Here is a 24,534-nt window from a genome sequence, read left to right as displayed (position 1 = left end):
CCCTGTAGAAGAGGCGTGTGCTTGAAACACTGAGCGGGGGTGGGGGGGTGGGGGGGTGGGGGGGGGGCAGGGCATTAAACTACCTTGGGAGTCAGGAAAGGCTCCACCAAAGAATTATCTTTTTGAGCTGAGCAAAGAAGGGTGAGGAAGTAGAAAGTGCCACTCAGGTGAACAGACAAGCCTTGCAAGCAAAACAAACAGCAGGTGCAGGGAAGGGAGACACAGAGCATGGGATGTCTGAATGAAGGCTGGTAGATAGGACTGGGTTACATGATGTAAATGGTAAGTGAAGGGCTGAGGAGGGAAATGGGGTAGAGAAGAGTGAAAAAGGATTTTTTTGGAGATGAAACTTAGAAGACAGCAGGGACGGATCTTCAATGGCCTTACCGTTTTGTTAGGAAGAAGAGGAATGATCTCTTTCCAGCTCCAGTTGTGCTGTGGCTCATGCATTCTATATTCAACAATTTTAGGATGAGCAGGCTGAGCTTCAGAGAAGTTTGGTAACTTGTTCAAAGCCCCACCATGGGCAGTGGCAGAGCTCAGACTCCTTGGGACTGAGCATCTGTTCTTTCCATTGCAACACAATGCCACCCTGGCTTGGGTACAGGGGTTTGGACTCTGTCCCGTGTACAGTCAGGAGCCACTGAAGGATTTTAAGCAAGGGGATGATATTATATGATGATTTGCACTCATGCAAGCAACATAGAGGTTGAATCAGGGAGAAGAGCTGAGAATGGAGACAGGAAGCCTAGTTAAAAAGACAATGCCAGAAAACGAGGTCCTGAATCAAAAGAATGGCAGTGGGTATGAAGAGGACGCAAAGGGCAAGTTAAAGATACATGCAAGGGAATGATTACAGTGATTGACCAGGGAACCTAAGCTGGGTGAAGGGGAAATGAGGCCATGAAGCGGTGATAGAAAGTGAAAAGTTGGTCAGGTCAAAGGATAGGAAGGAACATTAATGGAATCCTTGAGTTGTTGATCTAGGCCTACCTTTCATGTCATGACACTATCAATTCTTCTCCAACTTTGACACAGCCCACACCAGGACCAGGGAGCGAGGGGCTTCCACAGGGGTCTATCTTCTTAGTAAAACCCACTTCAGGCTACTAACAGTTCTTTTTCATCATCTTAAGCCACCTAAGATACTAGCCTCCCAAATGTACCCTAAATCTCTGTTAACCTCAGTCAGCCTCCTCTCTCAGACTCTCACTCCAAACACTGTACATCCCCTAAATGACCCCTTCTCTTCATGTTAACTTCCATCGGGCTCTCTGAATCTCATGATCAGCCCTCAGCAAGATCCCCTATGGACTCCATCTCTTCTCAAGAGTTGGCTTTACCATTTTGCGTTAACCACAACCTAGTGGATCCTGAGGGCATGGTTTCCTCCGCAGTCTTCTCTAGTTCTGTCTGCTTTCCCAAACCTCACCTCCTGGGCATTGAAGTGAGGTGGGTCTGCCACTGTTATCCTGTACGCTGTTACTTAGATGTCTAATAGGAATGCCAAATTCAGTATGTCTAAAACCGAACTCTTGCTTTACTTCTTTCCGATCAGTTCCTCCCCACAGTGTTACCCTTCTCAGTAAATGGAATCCCTCTTCATCTAATTGCTCAGGCCAAAACCCTTGCTGTTAATCTGAACTCCTTTCTTCCAATTCATTAACCAATCCTGTAGGCTTTACCATCAAAATATACTCTTAATCTGCCAACTTCTCGCTAACTCTATACAGCCAGTTTGTCCAAGCCACCGTTATTTCTCACCTTGACCATGACAATAGTCACTGCACTGGTCTCCAGGATCCCCCTTTGCCCTCTCTTCCCTAATCAGTAATGCCCTCATGATCTGGCCCCTGCAACCTCTGTAGCTTCATCTCCCTCTTCTCTCTTGACTCCACTCCAGCTATGCTACACGGTGTTCCCAGGTCATACCACACACACTCGCACTTGAGGACAACTGCCCTAGCTCTTCTCTCTGTAGAATGCTCTCACTCAAGATCCCTGTGTGGCTCGCTTCGCACTTCATTCAGATCTCTGTTTAAATGACATTTCTTCAGAGAGGTCTTCCTTAAGTACCATGTCCCCATCACTCTCTATCCTCTTCCCTGGCTTTATTTCTTCATACCGTTAATGTCACCTGACATTGTGTATTTATTTATGTCTCCACCACTAGAATTTAAGCCTCATGAGGGCAGGGACTTTACATATTTTGTTCATGGATTTTCAGTCCCCAGAACAGTGCCTGACACATCATCGGTGCTCAATAAATATTTATTGAATGAAAAAATAAACGAACGAAACTTCTTTGTGAATTGTGGGTGTGACAAAAGCAGGCTTATAAGACAAGATTGACCCTGAATGACCACCCTAACTTTATATTTAGAATAAAAAAATCCAGCGTTCTCTAGTATTTTCACTGATCTTCTCTTCTCTAAAACTATGAACTTTCCTAGAAATCTCCTAGATGTAAGTAGAGAAGATGGGACGGGGCTTATAGGTATTAAAGTTACAGTAACTATTGATCTTTTTAAAAAACATACATGAGATCATATCACTCCTCTGTTTAAAACTCTCTGGTTTTGACATTGCACTTTGACAAATTGAAGTTCCTTATCATGGCCATGCTCCATGTTCCACGAAAACCGGTTCCAGCCTACTTCTGAACCTCATCTTGTACCAGCGTCTTTCTTCTTCTCCTTACTGCAGTCACAGCAGTCTTCTCTGTGTTCCACCACGGCACCGAGCTGGTTCCTGCCTCAGGGCCTTAGCACTTACACTTCCCTCTGCACAACGCTCTTCCCTCAGATCTTCACGCAGCTACCTTATCATTCAGATCTCAGCCTCAAAGTCTAAACCCAAACTGCCCTCCCTTGACCAATCTGGCTAATATTAGCTGCTCCCTTCTCTCACCCCAGGAAATCTGTGTCTTAACACTCTGCCCTTTCTTTATATCATTATCTGAAATTACTTTCTGATTTTTACTTGTTTATTATCTTCACGCACCACTAGAATGTCACAGCTGGAGAGGAGGGACCTTGTCTACTTTCACAACAGTCCCTTGGCTGGAGCCTGCCTCAGAGTAGATGGCACATGACTATTTGCTGTACAGTGGAGACCCAGACCATTTTTTAGGGCTGGTTGTGCCTACATCAGAAAGCGTCTTGAATCAGTCAGTCCCAGTTGACATGGAGCTGGTTAAGACTCCGGCCTCCCCCTCGGTTTCTCTCTGCCTCTCCGCCTCCCTCTCCCAGTACCTCCAGACCGTTACCTTGATGGCCCCTGTGGCTATCTGGATATGGTGCAGCCGTCGCAGCGTGCTCTCTCTGTCGATGAAGTAGGAGGCTGCCAGCTGGTGCAGGATCTCCAGGGACACAGCAGAGCTGTTCCCACTGCCCCCAACTACAGGGGCACCTCCTGCTGTTTCTGTCTTTCGGCTCAGTTTCCGCTTGTCCACAAAAATGGTCAGGGACTCTTCTCCTGTAGCAAACAACATGGGTTCATTGGTGAGGCCTTCTGCTCCTTAATCCCCAGTGAATAAGCACATGAAACCCTTGGCCAGGATCGATGGAGCTGAGAAGGAGTCTGGTGCCCCTGCTCTTGCCCTTTTCCCCATCCCTTGCTAACTTTAGAACACTGTCTTCTGACTGTGCCACAGGGTAAGAGGCATCAGTGCCTGAGAGGCCCTCCTCTGTTTCCTTAATTCTGTAAGTCTTCCAAAGTTCATCCCCCTCCTCCCCAGCTTATCCATTTAACATCCTTTATTGATCTCCGTCTCAGGCAAGCTACCTCCATAGGGGAGATAAAATTCTCTTTCTCAAGTTGTTTATGCGAAGTCACCCCGGATATCTCTGCTCCTTTGGAAAGGGCAAAATCCTTGAAGCTCAACCTCCCTCTTCCCCATCAAACACTTGACATCTACCACACGCCCCAGCTGGCGTGAACCCTTCGAGAGCTCCTTTTTGTCCATCAGACAGCAAGCTAAATGTTGTAATAAATCCTGCTTTCTTCTTCCCAGGGCAGAGAGAACTCTGCCTCTTCAGATCTTTGATTCTGCCCTGGGTCCTAGCCACAGGTTGTACCATCCCCACTCCCAACCTCGCCCCCATCCAGCCCAGAATCATTGGAAGTGGTTTGGCTGGTTACCAGCCTTTACAGAGAAGAAGCAGGGGTCAGGGACTCAACAGACATTTACTTCTTTGCCTATGGGTCTGACAGCTGCAGCCACAGCAAGTATGAGGATGTGGAGAAGCCTCTGGGTTCGATGGCTCAGTCAAAAGAAAACTGGGAGCGCCCCCTGCTGGCACGTGCTTAGTAGGAGCCTGTCCGCCCCCCAGCCACCTTACCCCACACCCCCAACTTAGGAGGATGCTTATAAACAAACAGCAATGTTCTGGGGTGAGTTTGGACGTCACGACACTATACTGTTCTCAGAGAAACCAGAAAGAAAACATTTCTCAGGCAATAATAGGCCGGGAAGCACAGAGACCCGGGAAGACTACTGAAGCTATACTCAATGGATCTTAAAGCTATTTTCAATGATCTGGCAACCGATTAGCGTCGGATCACGACGTTGCTTACCTCCAAGGGTGGCAGAAAGTAAGAAATGAGTGCCGTACTTTTTGATCAGGTTTTCAGTAACCTGTTGCAGGTTGGGTCTCCTTCCGAGGAGGCGGATGTTCCGGATAAACTCTGGGGCAAGAGGCAATGGCAAACTGAAGAAGTCCTTCCTTTCCAGAACCAAGTTGTTCACTTTCCACCGGGCAAACTCCCTGGAGGAAAAGTCAAGGGATGGGGAAAGGCTCATTGTATTTGGGAACAGGAGGCATAAAATCTGAAGTAGGTGATGTGCTTCCTGCACTTGCGCCCCTCATCATCTCTCTGTACGCGTCTCTCCAGATGGAGGCACCCAGTCCCAGAAAGAGGCCCTTTCAGCCTCCCCCCTGGCCCCTCATTCCCAGGCTGTGAGAAAACACTATCCCAGTCGACCCCCATCAGGGCCTCCTGCCACCAGCTTTCTCACTGGAGAGGAGCTGGTTGGCTTATTCGTATGAAGGTAGTCATGGGAGGAGCGTAGTGGTAGAAAACAAACAATGAAAACGTTGCCACAGAGGTTTGCAGAGATATGATCTAGTCACGACTGCCACCCAGTGCTTGAGTCACCTCTCTATCACGGTCTCAGTTACCCATTTGCAAAGTCAGGAAGTTGGTCTTCAACAACCGTTCTCAAATTTTTTGGCCTCAGGACCCCTTCACACTCATAAAAATGATTGAGTCCCCATATATGTGTGGCTTATATCTATTCGTAAATACCATTTTAGAAATTAAAACAAAATTTAAATTTATTTATTATTTCATTTAAAGATAACAGCAATAAATCCATTACATATAAGATAAATAACATATTTTTATGACAACATATGTTCTGAAACAAAACAAATTTATCAAGAAGAGCATCATTGCTTTGCATATTTGCAAATCTCTTTAAGATGTGGCCCAGCAGAAGAGAGCTGCATTCTTGTATTTACTTCTGTATTCAATCTGTTGTGATAATTATGGGTATTCTTCTTTGGTTCCACACTAAACTCAACAAATGAGGTTTCTCAAAGGTTAGTTACAATGTGGAATCTGAAACTATATCAATGATATAGTTCACACTTTGTAACATTAAAATCCAGTGTTCTATATTGTACTTTGAATGGATCATTTTACCCTTCATGATTTTGTAACATCGTGCATTGATCATCTGGAAAATATGGGATCACTGAGTTATTCAGATCTTCCACGTTTTGACACTTTTCATTATACAATAGCAAAACATCATTTTCGTTAATATCACCACAAATCTCATCAGAAAAGTCTTTAAATATTGGAAAGCTGTCAAGCTCACAATGACAAATACGAGTTTTCCAAAATTCTAATTTTTGTTTGAAAGCTTAAATGTTATCATTGGTAACAAATACTGTCAGCTGTTTTCCTTGAAGAGGCAGGCTTACTTCATTCTTTTTTTAGGGGTGGGGGCGGGGGCATGTCTGCCAAACACTAAAGTCTGAATAACCATAATTCATCTGTTGGTTGTTCTTTCAAGAAAAATTCAGTTCCATGAAAAAAGTGGCTAGTTCATCTCACAACTCAATTACAAAAGTATTTTTCCCTGAGAAAATCATCATTCTCCAATAGCCTCAGACATGCTTTATGTATACTTTCCATTTCATCATAAAGAATATTAAACAGATGTACTCAAGGGTCAAGATTTAATTAAATTAATAAATTTTACTGCTTCGAGGACATTGTTCCATGAAGCTGGTGTGCATGACTGTGTGTGCTTGTGTAGGTGCAACTGAGTAACGAGGCAGAGTGCTTGACGACTAGTGTCTTTTGATGAGACTGCCTTTATTCAAATTAGATGCCAGCAGTTCTATTCACCTTTGCTTTTGAAGCTTCAGTGAAAATGTCAACATGCATGTCCTGAAAAGAACCACGAGGACTCACATTGTGAGAAGCCCAATTCCAGAGGATGGCAGAGTTCCTTTCCAGTTCCATCTAGAATTTTAATCCTCATGCTTTGCTCTTCAGTGAAATGTTTGTACTTTAAAGGGGACATATTTCCAAGGAGAATCTTTCCTGGACATTAATTTAAATGATCATATCCATGAGTAAGAAAGTAGTTTTCCATTGTCTCCCAAATTATACTAGCAAAGACCAGCCCCACTACCTTAGGAAACAATAAAATGGAAAGTCTTCTCAACCTTCTCACTCATCCCCACTCTGCTCTTCACGACAGGGCTAAACCTTGGCCCAACCTTCCCCCAAATCCATGGAGTACAAGTGACAGGACAGCAGAAAAATAAAGTCAAAATAAATAAATAAAAATCCATGCCCAGTTTGAGGCTATAGACTCCCCCCATCTAACTGCAGAGACTAAGACAGAGAGGAGGGGCGTGTGCCAAACGTTGCCAGGGGAACAAAAGAAATAGGATGACTAATCATTTGCACTTCCAACAAAGTCTTTTAAAATTCCCACTGTGAGGTTTTATTTATCTAAGCAGGCAAGTTCATAATAATACATTATTATTTGCTTCCTTTATGCAGGAAAGGCTAAACCGTAATTAAAGTACAGGGTATTTGTCAAAAGTGTTTTCTATCCCAAATCCCACAGCAGTGTAAACAACAGTTGCTTGATCTCATTTGTCACTGGCTGGATGGCCAATCGAGACATGGAGTGGCTTAACAGATAAAAAAAAACAAGACCCAACTATATTCTGCCTACAAGAGACTCACTTCAGCCTTAAGGAAACATATACTAAAAGTGAGGGGATCACAAAAGATATTCCATGCAAATGGAAACCAAAAGAAAGTTGGGGTAGATATACTTAAATCAGACAAAATAGACTTTGGCCAAAGATTGTAACAAGAGACAAAAAAAGTTATTTTATAATAATAAAGGGATCAATTCATCAAGAAGGTATAACATTTGTAAATATTTATATTTACACCCAACATATGAGTACCTAAATATATAAAGCAAAGATTAACAGATCTGAAGAGAGGAATAGACAGCAATACAGTAATGGCAGGAAATTTCAACATCCTGTTTTCAACAAAGGATAGACCATCCAGACAGAAAATCAACAAGAAACACTGGACTTAAACTACAAGTCAGACCAGATGGAATTAACAGATATTTACAGAACATTCCATCCAATAGCAGCAGAATACACATTCTTCTCAAGTACACATGGAAAGGTCATATGTTGGGCCACAAAACAAATCTTAACAAATTTAAGAAGATTTAAATCATATCACGCATCTTTTTCAACCACAATGGTATGAAACAAGAAATCAATTACAAGAAGAAAACTGGAAAATTCAAATATGTGGAGATTAAACAACATGCTCCTGAACAATCAATGGGTCAAAGGAGAAATCAAAAAAATCTTGAGACAAATGAAAATGGAAACAGAGGAACCAAAATTTATGGGATGCAACAGAAGCAGTTTTGTTGACATGGAATGGCTTAACAGACAAAAAACAAAACCCCCCTCTTCTAAGAGGGAAGTTTATAGTGATAAACACATACATTAAGAAAAAAATGAAGATCTTAAATAAACAACCTAACTTCACACCTCAAGGAACTAAAAAAAGAAGAACAAACTAAGCTCAAAGTTGGTAGAAGGAAGGAAATGGCGAAGATCAGAGTGCAAAATTCATGACATAGAGACTAAAAAGACAATAGAAAAGAGCAATGAAACTAAAAGCTGGTTTTCTGAAAAGACAAAAAAAAAAAAAAAGACAAATCATTAGCTAGATTAACCAACAAAAAAAGGATAGAAGACTCAAATAAATATAACTAGAAATGAAAGAAGAGACATTACAAGTGATACCACACAAATACAAAGGATCACAAGAGAGTGCTATGAATGATTATATACCAACAAATCAGAAAACCTAGAAGAAATGGATAAATTCCTAGAAACATAAAACCTACCAAGACTGAATCACGAAGAAATGGAAAATCCCAACAGACCAATTACTAGTAAGGAGATTTGAATCAGTAATCAAAAACCTCCCAACAAAGTCCAGGACAGGATAGCTTCGCTGGTGAATTCTACCAAGCATTTAAAAAAGAATTAATATTAATATTTATCAAAAAACAAACTTTTCTAAAAAACAGAAGAGAAGGGAGAGCTTCCAAACTCATTTTATGAGGCCAGCATTACCCTGATGTCAAAACCAGACAATGACACTACAAGAAAAGAAAATTACAGGTCAATATCCCTGATGAACATAGATGCAAAAATCCTCGAAAAATTTTTACAAACTGAATTCAACAGTACATTAAAAGGATCATGCACCATGATCAAGTGGGATTTATTCTAAGAAAGAAAGGATGGTTCAGCATCCACAAATCAATCAATGTGGTACACTACAATAACAAACTAAGGATAAAAATCATATGATCATCTCAAAGATGCAGAAAAAGCATTTATGATAAAATTCAACACCCATTTATGATAAAAACTCTCAACAAACTGGGTATAGAAGTTACGTAGCACAACAAAATAAAGGCCATATATGACAAGCTGACAGCTAACATCATACTCAATGATGAAAAGCTGAAAGTTTTTTCTCTAAGATCAGGAATAAGACAAGGTTGCCCACTCTCACCACTCTTATTCAATATAGTACAGGAAGTCCTAGCCAAAGCAATTAGGCAAGAAAAAGAAATAAAAGGCATTCAAATTGGAAAGGAAGAAGTAAAATTGTCTCTATTTGCACATCACATAATATTATATATAGAAAACCCTAAAGGTTCCACCAAAAAACTGTTACAACTAATAAACAAATTTTGTAAAGTTGCAGGGTACAAAATCAACACATAAAAATCAGTTGCATTTCTATAAACTAATAACATATCGGAAAGAGAAATTAAGGAAATGATCCCACTTACAATTGCATCAAAGAAAATAAAACACCTAGGAATAAATTTAACCAAGGGGGTGAAAGAGCTGTACACTGAAAACTAGAAGACATTGATGAAAGAAGTTGAAAACACAAATAAATGGAAAGATATTCTGTGCTCATGGATTGGATGAATTAATATTGTTAAAATGTCCATACTACCCAAAGCAATCTACAGATTTATTACATTCCCTATAAAAATTCCATTGGTGTTTTTCACAAAATAGAAAAAACAATTCTAAAGTTTGTAAGGAACCAATAAAGACCCCTAATAGCCAAAGCAATTTTGAGAAAGAAGAATAAAGCTGGAGGAAGTCAAAACTACAATGAGATATCACCTCACGTCTGTCAGAATGACTATAATTACCAAGACATAAATAACTACCAAGACAAGAAATAACAAATGTTGGAGAGGATGTGGAGAAAAGGCAACCCTCATACACTGCTGGTGGGAATGCAAACTGGAGCAGCCACTATGGAAAACAGTATAGAGATTTCTCAAAAAATTAAAAATAGAACTATCATACGATCCAGCTATCCCACTACTGGGTATTTATCCAAAGAACATGAAATTAACAATTCAAAGAGATTTATGCAATCCTATGTTTATTGCAGCGCTATTCACAATAGCCAAGACATGGAAGCAACTCATGTGCCCATCAGCTGATGAATGGATAAAGAAGATGTGGTATACATGCACAACACAATACCACTCAGTCATAAAAAAAAGACAAAATTGCCCCATTTGGAACAATATGGGTGGACTTTGAGGGTATGATGTTAAGTGAAATAAGCCAGACAGAGAAAGATAAACACTGTATGATTTCACTCATATGTGGAAGATAAACAAACACATAGATAAAGAGAACAGATTAGTGGTGACCAGAAGGGAATGGGATGGAAGGGTGGGCAAAAGGGGTAAAGGGGCACATATGTATGATGACTGACAAAAATTAGCCTATGGGTGGCAAGCACGATGCAGTCTATACAGAAACTGATATATAATAATGTACACCTGAAATTACACAATGTCATAAACCAATACAACCTCAATAAAATAATTGAAAACAAAAGAATAAAGCTGGAGGCATCACACTTCCTGATTCCAAACTGTATTACAAAGCTATAGAAATCAAAACAGTTTGGTACTGGCATAAAAACAAACACATTGATCAATGGAACAGAATAGAGAGCCCAGAAATAAACCCACACGTATATGGCCAATTATGACAAAGGAGACAAAAATATACAATGGGGAAAGGATACTCCCTTCAATAGACGGTAATGGGAAAACTGGATAACCACACTCATAAGAATGAAGCTGTAACTCCACACCATACACAAAAATCAGCTCAAAATGGATTAAAGACCTAACTTAAGACCTGAAACCATAAAACTCCTAGAATAAAACATAGGCAATAAGCTCCTTGACATTGGTCTTGGCGATGATTTTTTTAATCTAAAACCAAACCCAGCCTCCCTGTTTTGCAATAGGCCACACCTAGACTTCATTAACTGACAAAGAATTTCTATCTTATCATTTAGATTGCTAGGGGGAAAAAAAGGCAGGCATTCTTCCATTTTCCATAATTTCTTACAATGGTCAAAGTCCCTCACTGAAAGGAAAGGCCACCTTACCATAGGGGTGGCTCCCACTTCGATTAAATCTAATAAATAAAACTTGGTGGTCACATCACTTGCTCAGTCATTTCATTCAGGACTGCTGACCAGTACTTCCTACAAGAAGCTGGCCCTGACCATCCCATCCAAAAGAGCACCCTCTCTCACCCTCTGTCCTCACGCTCTGCTTTATGTATCTTTTGAGCACTGATCACTACCTGACATAATATATTTTTTAATTTTCTTTCTCTCCCACTAGAACATGAACTCTTTGAGAGCAGGATTGATTCTTTCTGTCTTATTCAACAGCAATAGAAGAATGTTAGATGTTCTAACAATAGAACAATAGTAGGTGTTCAATATATTTTTGTTGAATGATTGAGAGATTCTCTCGTTATTTTATTTGTTTAAAATAAATAGTCACCCATTTTATGTCATGACTTCCCTAGTCCTTTAGTTGTTTGCAAATTATTGACAACTTGATAAAAAAGAGTTACAGGATGAGAGTACACAGAAGCAACCACCAACTAGTGATTGATCTGGAATGAAAGTAAAGCATTTTAAGTATGTACACATACCAATGAGAAATTAGATTTGACTTACAAAAAGGTAACTTATAAGCATAATTTTGTGCTTTTTTTAATACATAAATCAAGGCACTCATGGTATTTTCTTACGCTTTGGGGAACTGAGTCTGGGTTCTCTTCCATTGTCTTCAGTGGACACCGACAACTTCCAATGACTGTCCACGGTCCACACTCTGAAGTCCAGCGAGTCCAGAGGCCCCATTCAGACTCTGCTGTGCTTTATGCCCAGTGTTAATGATCAACAGCTCCAATCCTTTACACTGGGTCTAACAACAATATCTGCCACACTTGTAGTATTAAATATCCCTCCAAAAAGCAACCATCTTGGAGTTTTGCACTTTTCCTTAGTCTTCATCTTCCTTTTTCCAACATCAGACTTGGAAAGTCACATATTTTATCCAAACCAAAAGGAGTTTGAGTATATCTTACTTAAATGAGTGAGGATATCAAAGTTCAGAAAGCTAAGTAATTTGCCTGATATCACACGTCTACCAAGAGGGAAATTTGGGCTATTACAATTAGAAGAAACATTTGAGTAGTATTGCCAATCTTTTTCACGTTATCATGTATGTTGAAAATTCTCTTTATGTGATACACCAGGATCAATGAATGAGCCTGCTCAGATCCGAGGAGGAAGCACAAGGAGTCCTGCTACCCCAGACCCCACCCAATTGCTCCAAGGGCCAAGGGGTTCAAGATGTGGACACACCTGTAATCCATTCGCAGCACCACCAGGTGCCAGCATCCATACCAGTTGAGAAGGTCTATTCCATTCCTCTTTTGTTATGAAAAAACCATGAAACAGAGAGGGAAGTGGTTTGCCCAGAGCAATATAACCAGTTGGCACCAGTAGCAGACCAAAAAGCTAGTGTCCTGACCTCGTTCCCTTGCCCCCCACCCCACACCAGTGCAGCAACTATGATGATGGTGGCAATAGCAGCGATGAGACCCAGAGACGTTAAGAAAGTAACTTGCACAGTCACATAATAAGTGGCAGAGCTGAGATTAAAACCCAGGTCAACACCACACTGCTGTTTCTATGACACTATTTCTCCCTCTATAGATGGGTTCAGTGTATTTTATTGCATCCTAATTCTTTTTAAATATTTACTATCTTTTGACAAAAATATTTTCATTACCAGGAACATTTCATTCCTTCAATTAAATACACAAAACATGAATTTATTGTATATCCAAAACACAGTGCCATATATACACTAAAGCAAAACACCTTTTTGGATTAACGTGGTTTCAATACATCCATTTGCAGGAGGGGAAATTGAGGCCTCGAAAAAAATCAAGCCCATACACGGGGTACCACGGGAGGAATCAGGGATAAAGGGCTGACTCCAGCTGCCATGGCTGCTCAGGAAATCATAACAGAGAATAATAAACGACTTCGAAAAATGAGTGATACTGTCTTAGGAAGCTTTTTATGAGCAAATAATAAAAAATAATGGTTAACATTTAATGAATTCTTAGTATGTGCCAGGCGTTCCAAGTATCTTACAAGTATTAACCAATATAATATTCAAAACACCCCATAAGAGGGAAAATATAATTATCTTCATTTTATGGATAAGGAAATTGAGGCACATATAAGTCAATTTGCCCCGTAGGTAACACCCAGCAGGTGGCAGAGTCAGGAATTCAACACAGGCTGTCTGGCTTCATGATCCACAGCCTTCCCCACCTCCCCTGTGAAACTCAAACAGGCAATCATGATTTTGTGAGTGGAAGAGTGTGTGTGTGTGCACACACGTGTGTGTTGAGTATAAGACAGAGAGAAGGTGAGAATTTCATTGAAGAAAAAATAGATACATAAGGATGGGAACTATGTTTGCAAAAAAAAAAAAAAAAAAAAACCGCACAGCCCAAAACAATAAGCAAAACCTGCTTCCGGACACTGGCACGGGGTGTCAGTTCAGAGATAGGCATAAAGCCTCAGCTGCTGCAGAAAGGCTGAGGCTCTGAGGGCGCCCCGTGCCTCTCTCTTCTACTTCACTGTTTCTTCCCTTTGGGGCCCTTCACTGAATCAGGATAATGGGGGAAACATCTGTGAATGGAGTTGCAGCCAGAAAGTGGTAAAAAGGTGCTTACAGAACTTATTAACCTGGTTCTTCCCAGTATCTGAAAACCTCAGAAGGCAATACTGGAAGGGAGCCTGTGCCATTCAAAGAATAAACGTTCATTTCCGATTTTTCATTTAGTAGTTTTTTTCCAGTAATAAAATAATCAAAGCTCTTTTATTTTCCCCTGGGAAAAGGATGTTTTATATATATATCAATTATATTAACACACACTACTTCAACTAAGCCATCAACTTTGTTTCAATTAAGACATCAACTAAATCTCGATTTCAATTTAGTCATTTCTCCTAAAATTTTCTCCCTCTGCGTTTGTTACACAGTAAACAGTCTGAGAAAGCAAACATTCCAAGCCCCTATGGAAAGTGCCTTTAGAACAGCAGAGGCCACTACATAAAGGGCTCACAGGTTAAGCCAAAGGGTGACCAGAGATCTCCAAGGTGGACTCTGCCTGTAAAGGTGTCCACACAGCCCTTCAAAAGGGCGCTTCAGCAAACTGCTACAATTAACGGAAGTTTAGTCCTTTTTTTTTTTTTTTTGAGGAAGACTGGCCCTGAGCTAACATCTGTGTCCATCTTCCTCCACTTTATACGTGGGACGCCTTTCCACAGCATGGCTTGATAAGTAGTGCGTAGGTCCACACCCAGGATCCGAACCGGTGATCCCGGGGCTGCTGAAACGGAGCGGGTGAACTTAACTGCTGTGCCACTGGGCTGGCCCCAAGTTTAGTCCAATTTTTTTTAATCATATTTTAGATGAGCCTAGAGTGAACAACATATATTTCTGTCAAAGGATTGACATACCTATAAAATCATTAAAAACATCCAAAACAAAGTTTAGGAAGGGATATCCGAATTGAAGGGTAAAATGCATGGTGTTATAGCAACCGTGCACACTGCTACCGATGCTGAGAATGTTGTAGATAGAAATCCTTCTATATATCTACATTCTGAAGGCATCGTAGTCATCTTTCTCCCAAACTGCTTAACACTAATGGTCCAGATTGCCAATAAAGGATGCTTCTGGTTGTACATGAGTTTAGGGATTTTCCCGAAATCCAAAGGGGCATGTAACAGGAGAGCTGAACCACAGCCACGCCAAGCCTCAGGCAACAGGAGCTTCAGCAGGGCTTTGGGAACCGGCCAGCTCTAGGTTTGAAGCAAATGGGTCTCCAATGAGAATACTAAATGGCTACAAGGTGTTCCTAGTTTGAAAGATGTAAATAAAAAGGGACGCCTCCAAGTCATAGTTACTGACTCTAATGTCACCAACCACCCTGCAGCACTGTGTTCCTCCCACGTTACACAAGGTCAACAAGAACTCTGCCAGCAAGTGTCCCCCACAGGGTCCTGTGCTCCTGGCGGTGAAAGACTCAGAGCACAGCTCGGGTCTTCCATCCCAGGTGCGGCTTCCAGCAGCTGCAGGCTGAGGCACCACCCTTCGGTCTTGTAAACTGAGAACACTGATCTGGCTTCCATGAGGAGTCATTACCTATGGAAGCCTCCCTCCCAATGAAGCCTTAAGGGAGAGAGTATTTTTTAAAAATCCATAGTTTAAAAACAAAAACAAAACCATATCTCAATGAGGCTGAAATCAGTAGTAATGAATACTGCAACCAATAACGTGGGTGGTTGTGCTGAGACCTCATGCTAACAGTCAGATTATTCTGTGATCAGTTCTTCCAATGGACATATCTTTCCATCTGTGTGGGAAGCACATTCAGGCCCATTTCCAATTCCACCGATATGGCTGTCATTTGGAAAGTCCTACTTCCTGTATCCTGAGTATGCAGCTCTCCCCATCCCACTCTGCTGTGGCACTCCTGCAGGCTTGGCATCCTCCTATCCCAGTGTCACCGTGCCCCTGAGTGCTGAGAGCCCATTTGTTCCTCCTGAGTTCGACTCCAGGCTGGGCTTACTGGGGAAGGAATCAATGCTCTTTCCTGCAGAGCCAACCAATCATTACCTGCTCACTCAGGCGGCAGTTCTCAGAATAGGTCCTAGGGCTCCCTGAGAGGTTGGGGAGAAGCCTTAAGGCAGCATGGAGCCCAGGATGCACAGCTCCAAGCACCACTTTGAAAACAATGGCAGAGAGAACAGGCTGTCACGGTGGGGAATATTGCCTTTCTCTATTCTTTGGCCCTCCTGATATATTTCCAATAACCTTTTTCGGGAGGGTATCTTCCTCCAACCTTTACGGTTCAAAGGGACTGCAGTGCTGAAAGGGACAAGCTTACATTCTCCAAAAGGTTGTTTTGGTATGAACCATACTTGTAAAAAAAAAAAATAACTGGTTTTCCTTGAAAAATGAAGGGAGACACAGGACAGGTCATTGAATAAAATATTTAAGAACTTTAGAGCAAAAAAGATGGATTGGCCTTAAGCCAAGGACACAAATAGTTTTCTCGTCATTTTTCCTGTGACTTAACTTTGTCTATGTAAACCGCCAACCAATGATCATGGAAAAAAATTCTCACCCACCAACCTAGTTCTGGATAAATGCAAACATCTTTGTTCTCAGAGCCCACCTTTCTCTTGGAGAGTTGCCTTTCCCTAACTAGCTTGAGACTTGCCAATTTGACACAGGGGTCTCAGTAAACGCCACTGAGTACTGCTCTCTTCCTGCAAGTTCCAGACGCAGAGAAGCCTCTCTTTCTTCACCCTTCTACTGATAGACCTCACATCCGGGGTTACTGCTCCCATCACAGAACTCAATCCACCAAGATAAGACAAGACCACTTTTTTTCCCACAAGGCTCACATTTTTCATCTGGAAAAATTCACATGAACGAGTTAGCCAACATAGACATTGAGGGATACCAGTTATTTACGTCAGCAGCTCAGCTAAGATGCCTTCATGTTCTTTAGCTGGACATTTTGGAGGCTGGGAGATATATCATGCTTTGGCTCTTATACAGAAAGCAGTATTTCCAGACACTTCACATCATGAGGAGATTTCTATCTCAACAACAGATTACTGTAATGTACTTGGCTATTACAGCCTTTACTGCTATAATGAATAAGACATGATTAATATGAGCTATAAAAAGAAATTATAAAAAAAAACCATAATCTCTTATATTGGTGTGGAGCTTTCCTTTAGTTTTTAAAAAAAATTGTACACATTTTCACACAAGCTCAACTATTTTATCTATGTGAGGACCTCAGGAAAGAGAAAGAGGAACTATCATTACTCAGCTATTAACCCTTTATAGGTTAACAAAGAGACAGAGAAACTGAGAGAGGGGACGCCAGTCTCAGTTGATCAGTGGCAGAGTTTGATGAGAACCCAGATCATGTTAAAAATGATTTCTATCTTTGTCTATGACCTGTGCTCAAGTTCAGAGACCACTGTACACCTTCTTCGTACTTTCCAGGAAATTCTTTCTCCTCATTCACCACTGCAGCAGGGAGAAATCCCCAGGCAGGAAGGCTGCAATCCAGGAGCCCTTTGGTTAAATAATATGTCCGCCCCTGCACCTCTAGGAGGCACAAGAGCAGAAATGAGGCTAGCCCTCTGCCAATGCCCCAGTGTCCCCATCCTTCCCACTGTCTAGAAGAATTCAAGAAGCCTGGCATGGAGGTAATTTAGCAGCCTGCTGTGTTCTCAAACAACGGCCCATAAACAATGATTGGCCAATTTCATTCTAATCTTCCCAATTTTGCACTAATTAAAATCAAGCTGTAGCTTTCAAACAGTTTAATTAAGGCTGATTGGGAGAAATGGGGAGGGGAGACTCAAGCTTCAGGAGGAGGAGGAGATCGCCGCTGGCGAATCTCACGCTGCCCAGTTGGGGCTCCGGGGCATGGAGAGGGTACTGAGAGTGGTGTGCTTGTAGAGTTAACATGAAATACATTCCAATATTACATTGGAATGAAGGACCAGTGAATCTATGACACCAGAAGGAACTGAAAAGGGAGCTAAGATCTATCAGACACAGAAACCCCAGCTCTGCCTTGACCTCCCAACCTGCTCCCCACAGCTCATCTGTTCCACTGTGGAGAAAATAGCTCTGTTCACCACTCTGCACCTCCTGTTGTGCTCATCTTCACTCAGCAAGCCGACAGCCCATGCCACGCTTCTCCCCAGCAAATGTCCACAGGCTTCCCATTATCTACTTAACTCTAAGAGAATTCCCCCAGACTGGCACTTCCTTCCATTATTCTACAAGTTGATTCCTTTTGCAAGGAGACAGCCCTTCTGGCATTTGGGTGCATTTACTTTTTATATGGGCCATTCTTCCTTGGACTAGATATTTTTAGTTCCTTCAATACAGTTTCCAGATCCCTAGGCCTTTATGCTCCAAACTTCTCTACTTGCAATCTAGTTTGTCACTGTATTTCTTTTTAAAGATGGCAACCAAAATTAAACCCAATTCAGTAGACATGTTCTGAGCCACTGAGAGTACACGAGGATACAATATCTGAATACATCATTATCATCATCATTGTGACTATCATCAGAGTGTCTATTTACTGAGCCCCTATGTTGCCAGTCATAGGACTGGATGCTTTACATATGTTTTAATCACCACCACAATCTTACAATTGTCATTGTGGTAGATTGAATCCCCATTCTCGCCTGTATTAGAACGTCCTCTTACATGTGACTTTGCAGTATTACACACTGATAGACAGGGAGCTTATTTCCCTCCCCCATCGATATTGGGCTCAGCTATGTGAATTTGCTTTGGATAGAGGAATACAGACAGAACTGAGAGCGTGCCAATTCTGGGCCAAGATCTCATGAGGCATTGCATGTTGCCACTCTCCTTCTTGCATCCCTGCCCTCGCCATGAGAATTGCTTCCCCCATGTAGCTTCAGGTGCTGCCCTTTCAGCCTGAGACCCATAATAAACATCACTGGAGTAAAGATCTAATGGCCGCCTTGCAAACCTGCAGCCTGAAGCACAGCTAATGCGGCCAACCTACAGATACGTGAGTGAGATAAATGATTATTGTTTTAAGCTACTGAGTTTTGAGGTTATTTTTATATCCATAATTGTGGCAATAGCTAATTGATACACTGATACACACCACAAGCTTTAGTCCTATTTTATAGCTGAGCTAGCTGAGGCTCAGACAATTTAAGGACACAAAGCTAACGAAAAGTGAAGATAGTCCATGATCTTTCTCTTATACATATTTCCTTTATTAATGCATCTGAATATTGCATTCCTTTTTTTTTTAAGACAAAAATAGTATGGTCAACCAGAACCCCACATTTTTTCCAACCCTAGATATTTTCTTTCAGAGCTAAACCAGGCCTCCTATATCCTACATTTGTGAAATTTGAACTTAAATTTAGGGCTTTGCATTTCACTTTCTTCTTGCATTCCACCCCTTGTGGCAGAGACTAGAAAGTTGTGCTCTAAGCTATTTCTGTTTTCCTCCTGGGCTCACAGACTATTTTTCCCGGCTTCCTCTTCATTTAAGTGTAGCCGTGTGACTGAGTTCTGGCCAGTGGAATGTGAGCCCGGGCCTAGACCATAAGACCTCCCAGAAGAGGACTCTGAGACCCTGGGTGATGACAGAGTGACCAGATAGAAGGAGTCTTTGTCCTGAATGATTTCATGAAGCAACCTCCTTTTAACTCTCCCATAAATTACATTGGACATGAGCAAAAAAAAAAAAAAAAACTTGCATTAAATCACTGAGATTTGGGGACTGTTTGTTCCAGTAGTTAGCCTGCTCTGACTAATACTGCCTTGATCTTGCCAATCTCACATTCCAGCCTGACAAAGTAATCTTCACTCTTGGTTTGATTGCCTGGCTGGATAAGGGTCCCTTTCAATTACCTGATTTTATTGTCTTTATGGTCAAACATCCATGCTCCCATTTCTCCTCAGCTCAGTAACATTCCCATATGAGGTCTCTCTTCTTCTTGTTTTCTGAGTCTAGATGGAAATGGTGTTGGTCTTGATGTCTGGACTTCTATGCTGTGGGATCATGGCATGTGAGTCGTGCTCTACTGCGAAAGCATCCGTCACTGCTAAGGATTTACTTGGGACTATCTATAACTATAAAGTCAATGAATAGATAGCAGGCTATAGTTAGGGAGAACAGTATGTGGATTTTAAGTGATAAATTTAATTGTGTATGGAGATCGCAGTAGAAACGGTTTGACAGAGTGAGATTGCCCCTTCTTTATTTCTTCTTTCTCAATTAACCTCTCTGCATTTTCTCTTCTTTCCTCTTCTAAAGATTGCCCACTCTATGATTTTCCACATTTATTCTCAGGAGACTCCTCACAAAAAGAATAAGCGCTCATCTTGAAATAAACCAAATTTGTTTTTTGGTTATCACCAAATAGTCCTATAAAGCAAGTCCTATTATTCTACCCATTTTACTTATGAGAAAAATGAGGCTCACCTGCAAAATAACTTGTCCAAGTTCACATGGCTAGAAGTATCAGAGCTTCCATTTAAACTAAAGCCACTGACTTTCTGCTGCATCTAATTCAGTGCCAGAACATCCTCCCCTTACTGAGGGGCTTCATTCTCTTATGATATCCTTACATGTGGCTGACATGGTACTGGGAGCTGGAGATATAAAGACAAAATAAAACGTGTTCTTTGCCTGAAGGAGCTCAGAGCCAAGTGAAGAGCAAATAGAGATAGGTAAACAAATAAATGAATGCACAAAATAAGTTCTATAGCAGAAATATGAACAGACTGATGGGGAATCATAAGTAGGAAAAACTAACTCTCTTGCAGGAGCCAAGGAAGATTTCATAGGGAGGTGATATTTAAATGGCTTTGAAAGGCAAGTAGGAACTCAGCTGGCAGAGAAACTGGAAAGAGCTTTGCAGGAAGAGGGAACAGGGCATGGAAAGAGCCTTCTGTGTCTGGTGAATCTGGAGATGTTCCCTGAGGCTGGAATAAAGGATAAGTAGGAAGAAATGGTGGGGCATAATCAGCGGAACAGGGTCCATATTCATTGAATATTTGTTGAAATAGTGAATGGATGGATTTGGAATGGACTTTCATGCTAAGAAAATGCATTTGGGTTTTATCCTTTGAGTACAGAGAGACCAAAAGAGGACTTTAGGCAGGTTGGATAGGAGAAGAGAAGAAAGTCCAAGTGGTAAACGAAGCCAGGAGAAAAGAGAAGAGACTGGCTTTGAAAGATGGTTCTGAGATGGAAGCCAAACGACTCAAGTGGGAGATGGGGACGAGGAAGAGGCAGGAGTTATAGCAGCCAAGTGGCTGGTCATACCGGGAAGCACGGCAAAGAACAGGGGAGACAGAGTAAAGTGTATATGAAACCTGCTGAGTGCAGTTCTGGCTACGGTTTCATCACAGAAACTCAATCTGGCGGTCCAAAATCAAATCAAGTGGGAGGTGGATGCAATTCTTTGAGAAGCTGGGGGAAAAGTTAGGATTTTTTTCCCTGAATTTAACTTCACTGAAAAACCCGTATCCTCTCACCATTTGCTCAGCATGTATTTCCAACTTTTCTTAAAGCATTGATGCTTCGGTTCCAGAGCAGGGTCCCCACAGTTCTGAGGTGTGCCTAAGACCTAGATCCACCGTCATTAACCTTCAAGAGCTGCACAGAATTCAAGACGTGAAAGAAATCTGTGGAGAGGAAAATGCCTGATCTGAGAGACTCCAGAATGGGCAACTGATACTGATCGGTGAAAAAGTTCTTGAGTATTTTGAAAGAGGAGCAAGCAAGCAAGCAAGCTCCCTAGGAGCCAGAATTTGTTCAGGAAGAAAATCTTATGTCAAAATAAATTTCTTACATTGTCTTTATGAAGAAAGATGGAAAAGGAAGAGTCAGGAAAAAGAGATAAGGACAGCTTGAAAGAGAGAATGTGAGAGGAGGGGGGAGAGGAAAGAACTTCTGGAGTGCTAAGAAGTCTAAGAATCAGGGTGAGTAATAACGACCTTCAAATATCTAGAGACCTGACGTGAAGAAGAAGCATTTAGACTTAACAGAAATTAGAGAAAGCAGAGTCAGGACCAGTAAGTGGAATTATGGTAAGAAAGACTGTGATTCAGTTTCAGAAAGATCTCTATAGTGTTTGGGGCTGTTGAATGGAAATGGGCCTCAATGAGCACGCAGGACTGGAACTGCTCAAGCCAAGGATGGTTGACCTTCCTGGGGATTTGTAGAGTGGCATTCGCTTTGGGTAGGAAACAGGTGATTTTAAAGTTTCCTTCTAATTCACAGATTCAAGCATCACTCAGTTCTGTTATGGCATCCCCCATGGTCAGGCATCCTTCCACAGCCAGACACTGTCTGGCTTTGCAGCTTTGGCCTCTTGTCCCAGGCCAAGCACTGAGTCTGCAGTTCCCAGATTTCATCTCCTGGCCTGCAGGCAGCAAAACGAACATTGTTCTACTTAGTGTAACAGAAGACAAAAGAACGTATTATCAGCCTCTAAAGCCACATTTCTTCTACCAAGTCCCATTTGAGTCTGTTTCTCGATGACTGAGGTGGACATTAAAGGACTTGCACAGCCTCCCTTCCTTTCCACTCTGTCTTCATCAGACTCACAATTTAGAACATATACAGACCCAAACGAGCAAAGACTGGCTTATGGTGTTAAAGTTTACCTCCGTTACTAGTAAACCAACCATGCAGCCCATGTCAAGGGATCATTAGGTGTTTACATGCCTCTGTGGATCAAGGAGAGCTCACTCCCCAAAGTGTCTTCCTTCCTGTCCCTCCTCCGTCACTAACATGTCCCCAGGTAAGGCACGGGCTCTCCTGACACACAAGAAAAATGAGAATTCTCCAAGGCCCTGGGGCTGGTAATGAAGGGGTTGGAGCAGCTCTGGTTCTGGCTACCTCATTTTCCTGCCACAGGGCCTCCTGCCTGGCCAGTGAGACTCCTTGCTCACCCTGCCTCATTCTGACGTCTGGAGCTTGTTTGTTCTTTGCATGGGGGAGGGAGAAGAGGCCCATTTCTGGGCTCAGGGGAGAGCCTGGCACGGCAGCACAACCAGGAAGCGTTAAACAGGTGCAGAGAGGAAAACACGGCAGGCGGAGGGAGCTCTGCCAGATTCCAGCATCTGCCCCAAACCACGTCCTGGGTGTGACAGCCCTAACCTGCCCACACCTGGATCTACAAATCCTAAAAGTGACCCAGGAGTCCCAGCCTGTAGGTCTCTTCCAGCTTCATCTGATTCCATGGTGCTGTGGGGGCCAAGGGTAAGCGGAAGGGACCCAGAGCATATACCAAACTTGTCACTGTAAGAAAATCTAAATTTGCGAAGTAGCCCAATGAGCAGAGGTTATTTGCATCCCCAAAGGTTTCTTCTGGCTTTATGAAAATATTCCTCGAAATATAAGACATTTCCAAGTGGATATGTGTGCTTACAAGTCAGTAGCTACCTGATCCTAAAGTCAGGGGCTAGAGATTTACTTAACACTGAATTTTTATAAGCCATTGCCAGGCAAAAAATAAGATACCGCATTTTGGAAATGTCATTAAGTGTCCCTCTAGTAGAGGATTCAATTTATGGAAATTCAATTTACACTGCACCCTTATAGGAAAACACCGGCAGTGCAAAGTCGACACATACAGAATTTGCTGTGGGTGAATTGCTTCAGGAACACCCATCTGTAACTTCCTCCCACTCAGGGTTCCCCAGAGCCCAAGTGCAGGTGGAGATCTCTGGTGGAAACAGAGGCCTGCAGGGTCTTTGAGTGGGATGAGCCACTCTCCAACCCCCATCTTCTATATCCCAAAGATCTACTGGAATGCCAAAAGAAAGAGTAGGAGGGGCAGAGAACACAGGTGGTTACAACTGGAAGCACCATTCTCTCAAAGCATTAAGAATTCCAGGTTCAGAATATGTATTTGATTCAATAATAATCACTTAGTGGTCAGATCCTCTATTATATGGGTTGAATGTTGGCACTTCCTCTTGCCAGTTGTGTGACACCCTCTAAAACTCAGTGTCTTCATCTGTAATATATGTATACAAAGGGTATCTCCCTTGTAGATTTCTCCTAAGAATGATTTTAGCATATATACATAACAACTTAGTAAAATGTTGGGCATTTGATGAACACTCAACATATATAGTTATTATTACACATTAATGTTATTAATATTTCATAGTACAGAAGAAGTACTTTGCTTTCTTTCCCTAAGTTAAATAGAAACTTTGGCCAACGCGTTTGCCCTCTCAGAACAATCTATTTTCCTTGCTCCCTTACTCTTTTTATCCCATGGGGAAGTCGGGGAGGTTGGTGAGAGCCTGCTGTCCTGTGTCCAGGCATCAATATTGTGTAGTCAATGCACTGAGATCTCTCCTGACAAAAAGCTTTTGGCTCTTGGACATCCATGCTCTCCAGTGGGCAGTCCGTTTGAGGGTTTCCTCCTCCTCACAATTAGCTCAGTTGGTGGAGCTCCATCTGAGGCCACCTGCCCAACCCATACACAGTACGCAGCCATGCCTTCTCCAGTTGCTTCACTTAGGGCCGAGCAAATCAGTCAGATGGACCAACGGGCTCCAGCTGTCTTCCATTTGAGTGAGTGATGGATTGTAAAGATAGGAATCCTTGTCTCAAACTCAGGTCCAAACCTTCATCTCCAGCCCAGCTTTAGGGTAATAAATCTGCCCCACCTTCCCTCAGCTCCTTATGATTGCGTTCACTTTTTCTAATCCTGGAGGGGAAGATGGATGATTGACATGGGAACCAAACTCCTCACATGCCACTTTTTACTGGTTCACAGACCTCAGCCTACTTCCAACCACTTGCTCCCATGGGTCCTCCTTGAGGGCAGAGCTCCCTGTAGCCTGGGCCATGTGTCATTCATGGC

General features: G+C 42.1%; 1 protein-coding gene across 4 annotated transcripts in view; it reads right to left on the bottom strand.

Annotated features, from left to right (window-relative positions):
• The window catches only part of BRINP2 (BMP/retinoic acid inducible neural specific 2), a 109,670-nt gene that overhangs the window by 16,152 nt on the left and 68,984 nt on the right, over nucleotides 1–24,534 (bottom strand). For all 4 annotated transcript variants that reach the window (XM_070267743.1, XM_070267744.1, XM_001498292.6 and 1 more), the window contains exons 3-4: nucleotides 4,579–4,769; nucleotides 3,269–3,477 (exon numbers count right to left, since the gene is read on the bottom strand). In XM_070267743.1, the coding sequence (XP_070123844.1) occupies nucleotides 3,269–3,477; nucleotides 4,579–4,769 (400 nt within the window). The remainder of the gene's footprint in view (nucleotides 1–3,268; nucleotides 3,478–4,578; nucleotides 4,770–24,534) is intronic.

This window comes from Equus caballus, chromosome 5, assembly GCF_041296265.1.
Source record: "Equus caballus isolate H_3958 breed thoroughbred chromosome 5, TB-T2T, whole genome shotgun sequence".
Classification (NCBI taxonomy): Eukaryota; Metazoa; Chordata; class Mammalia; order Perissodactyla; family Equidae; genus Equus; species Equus caballus.
Note: the sequence above shows the minus strand (reverse complement) of the source record. Positions and strands in the feature narration are given on the sequence as shown.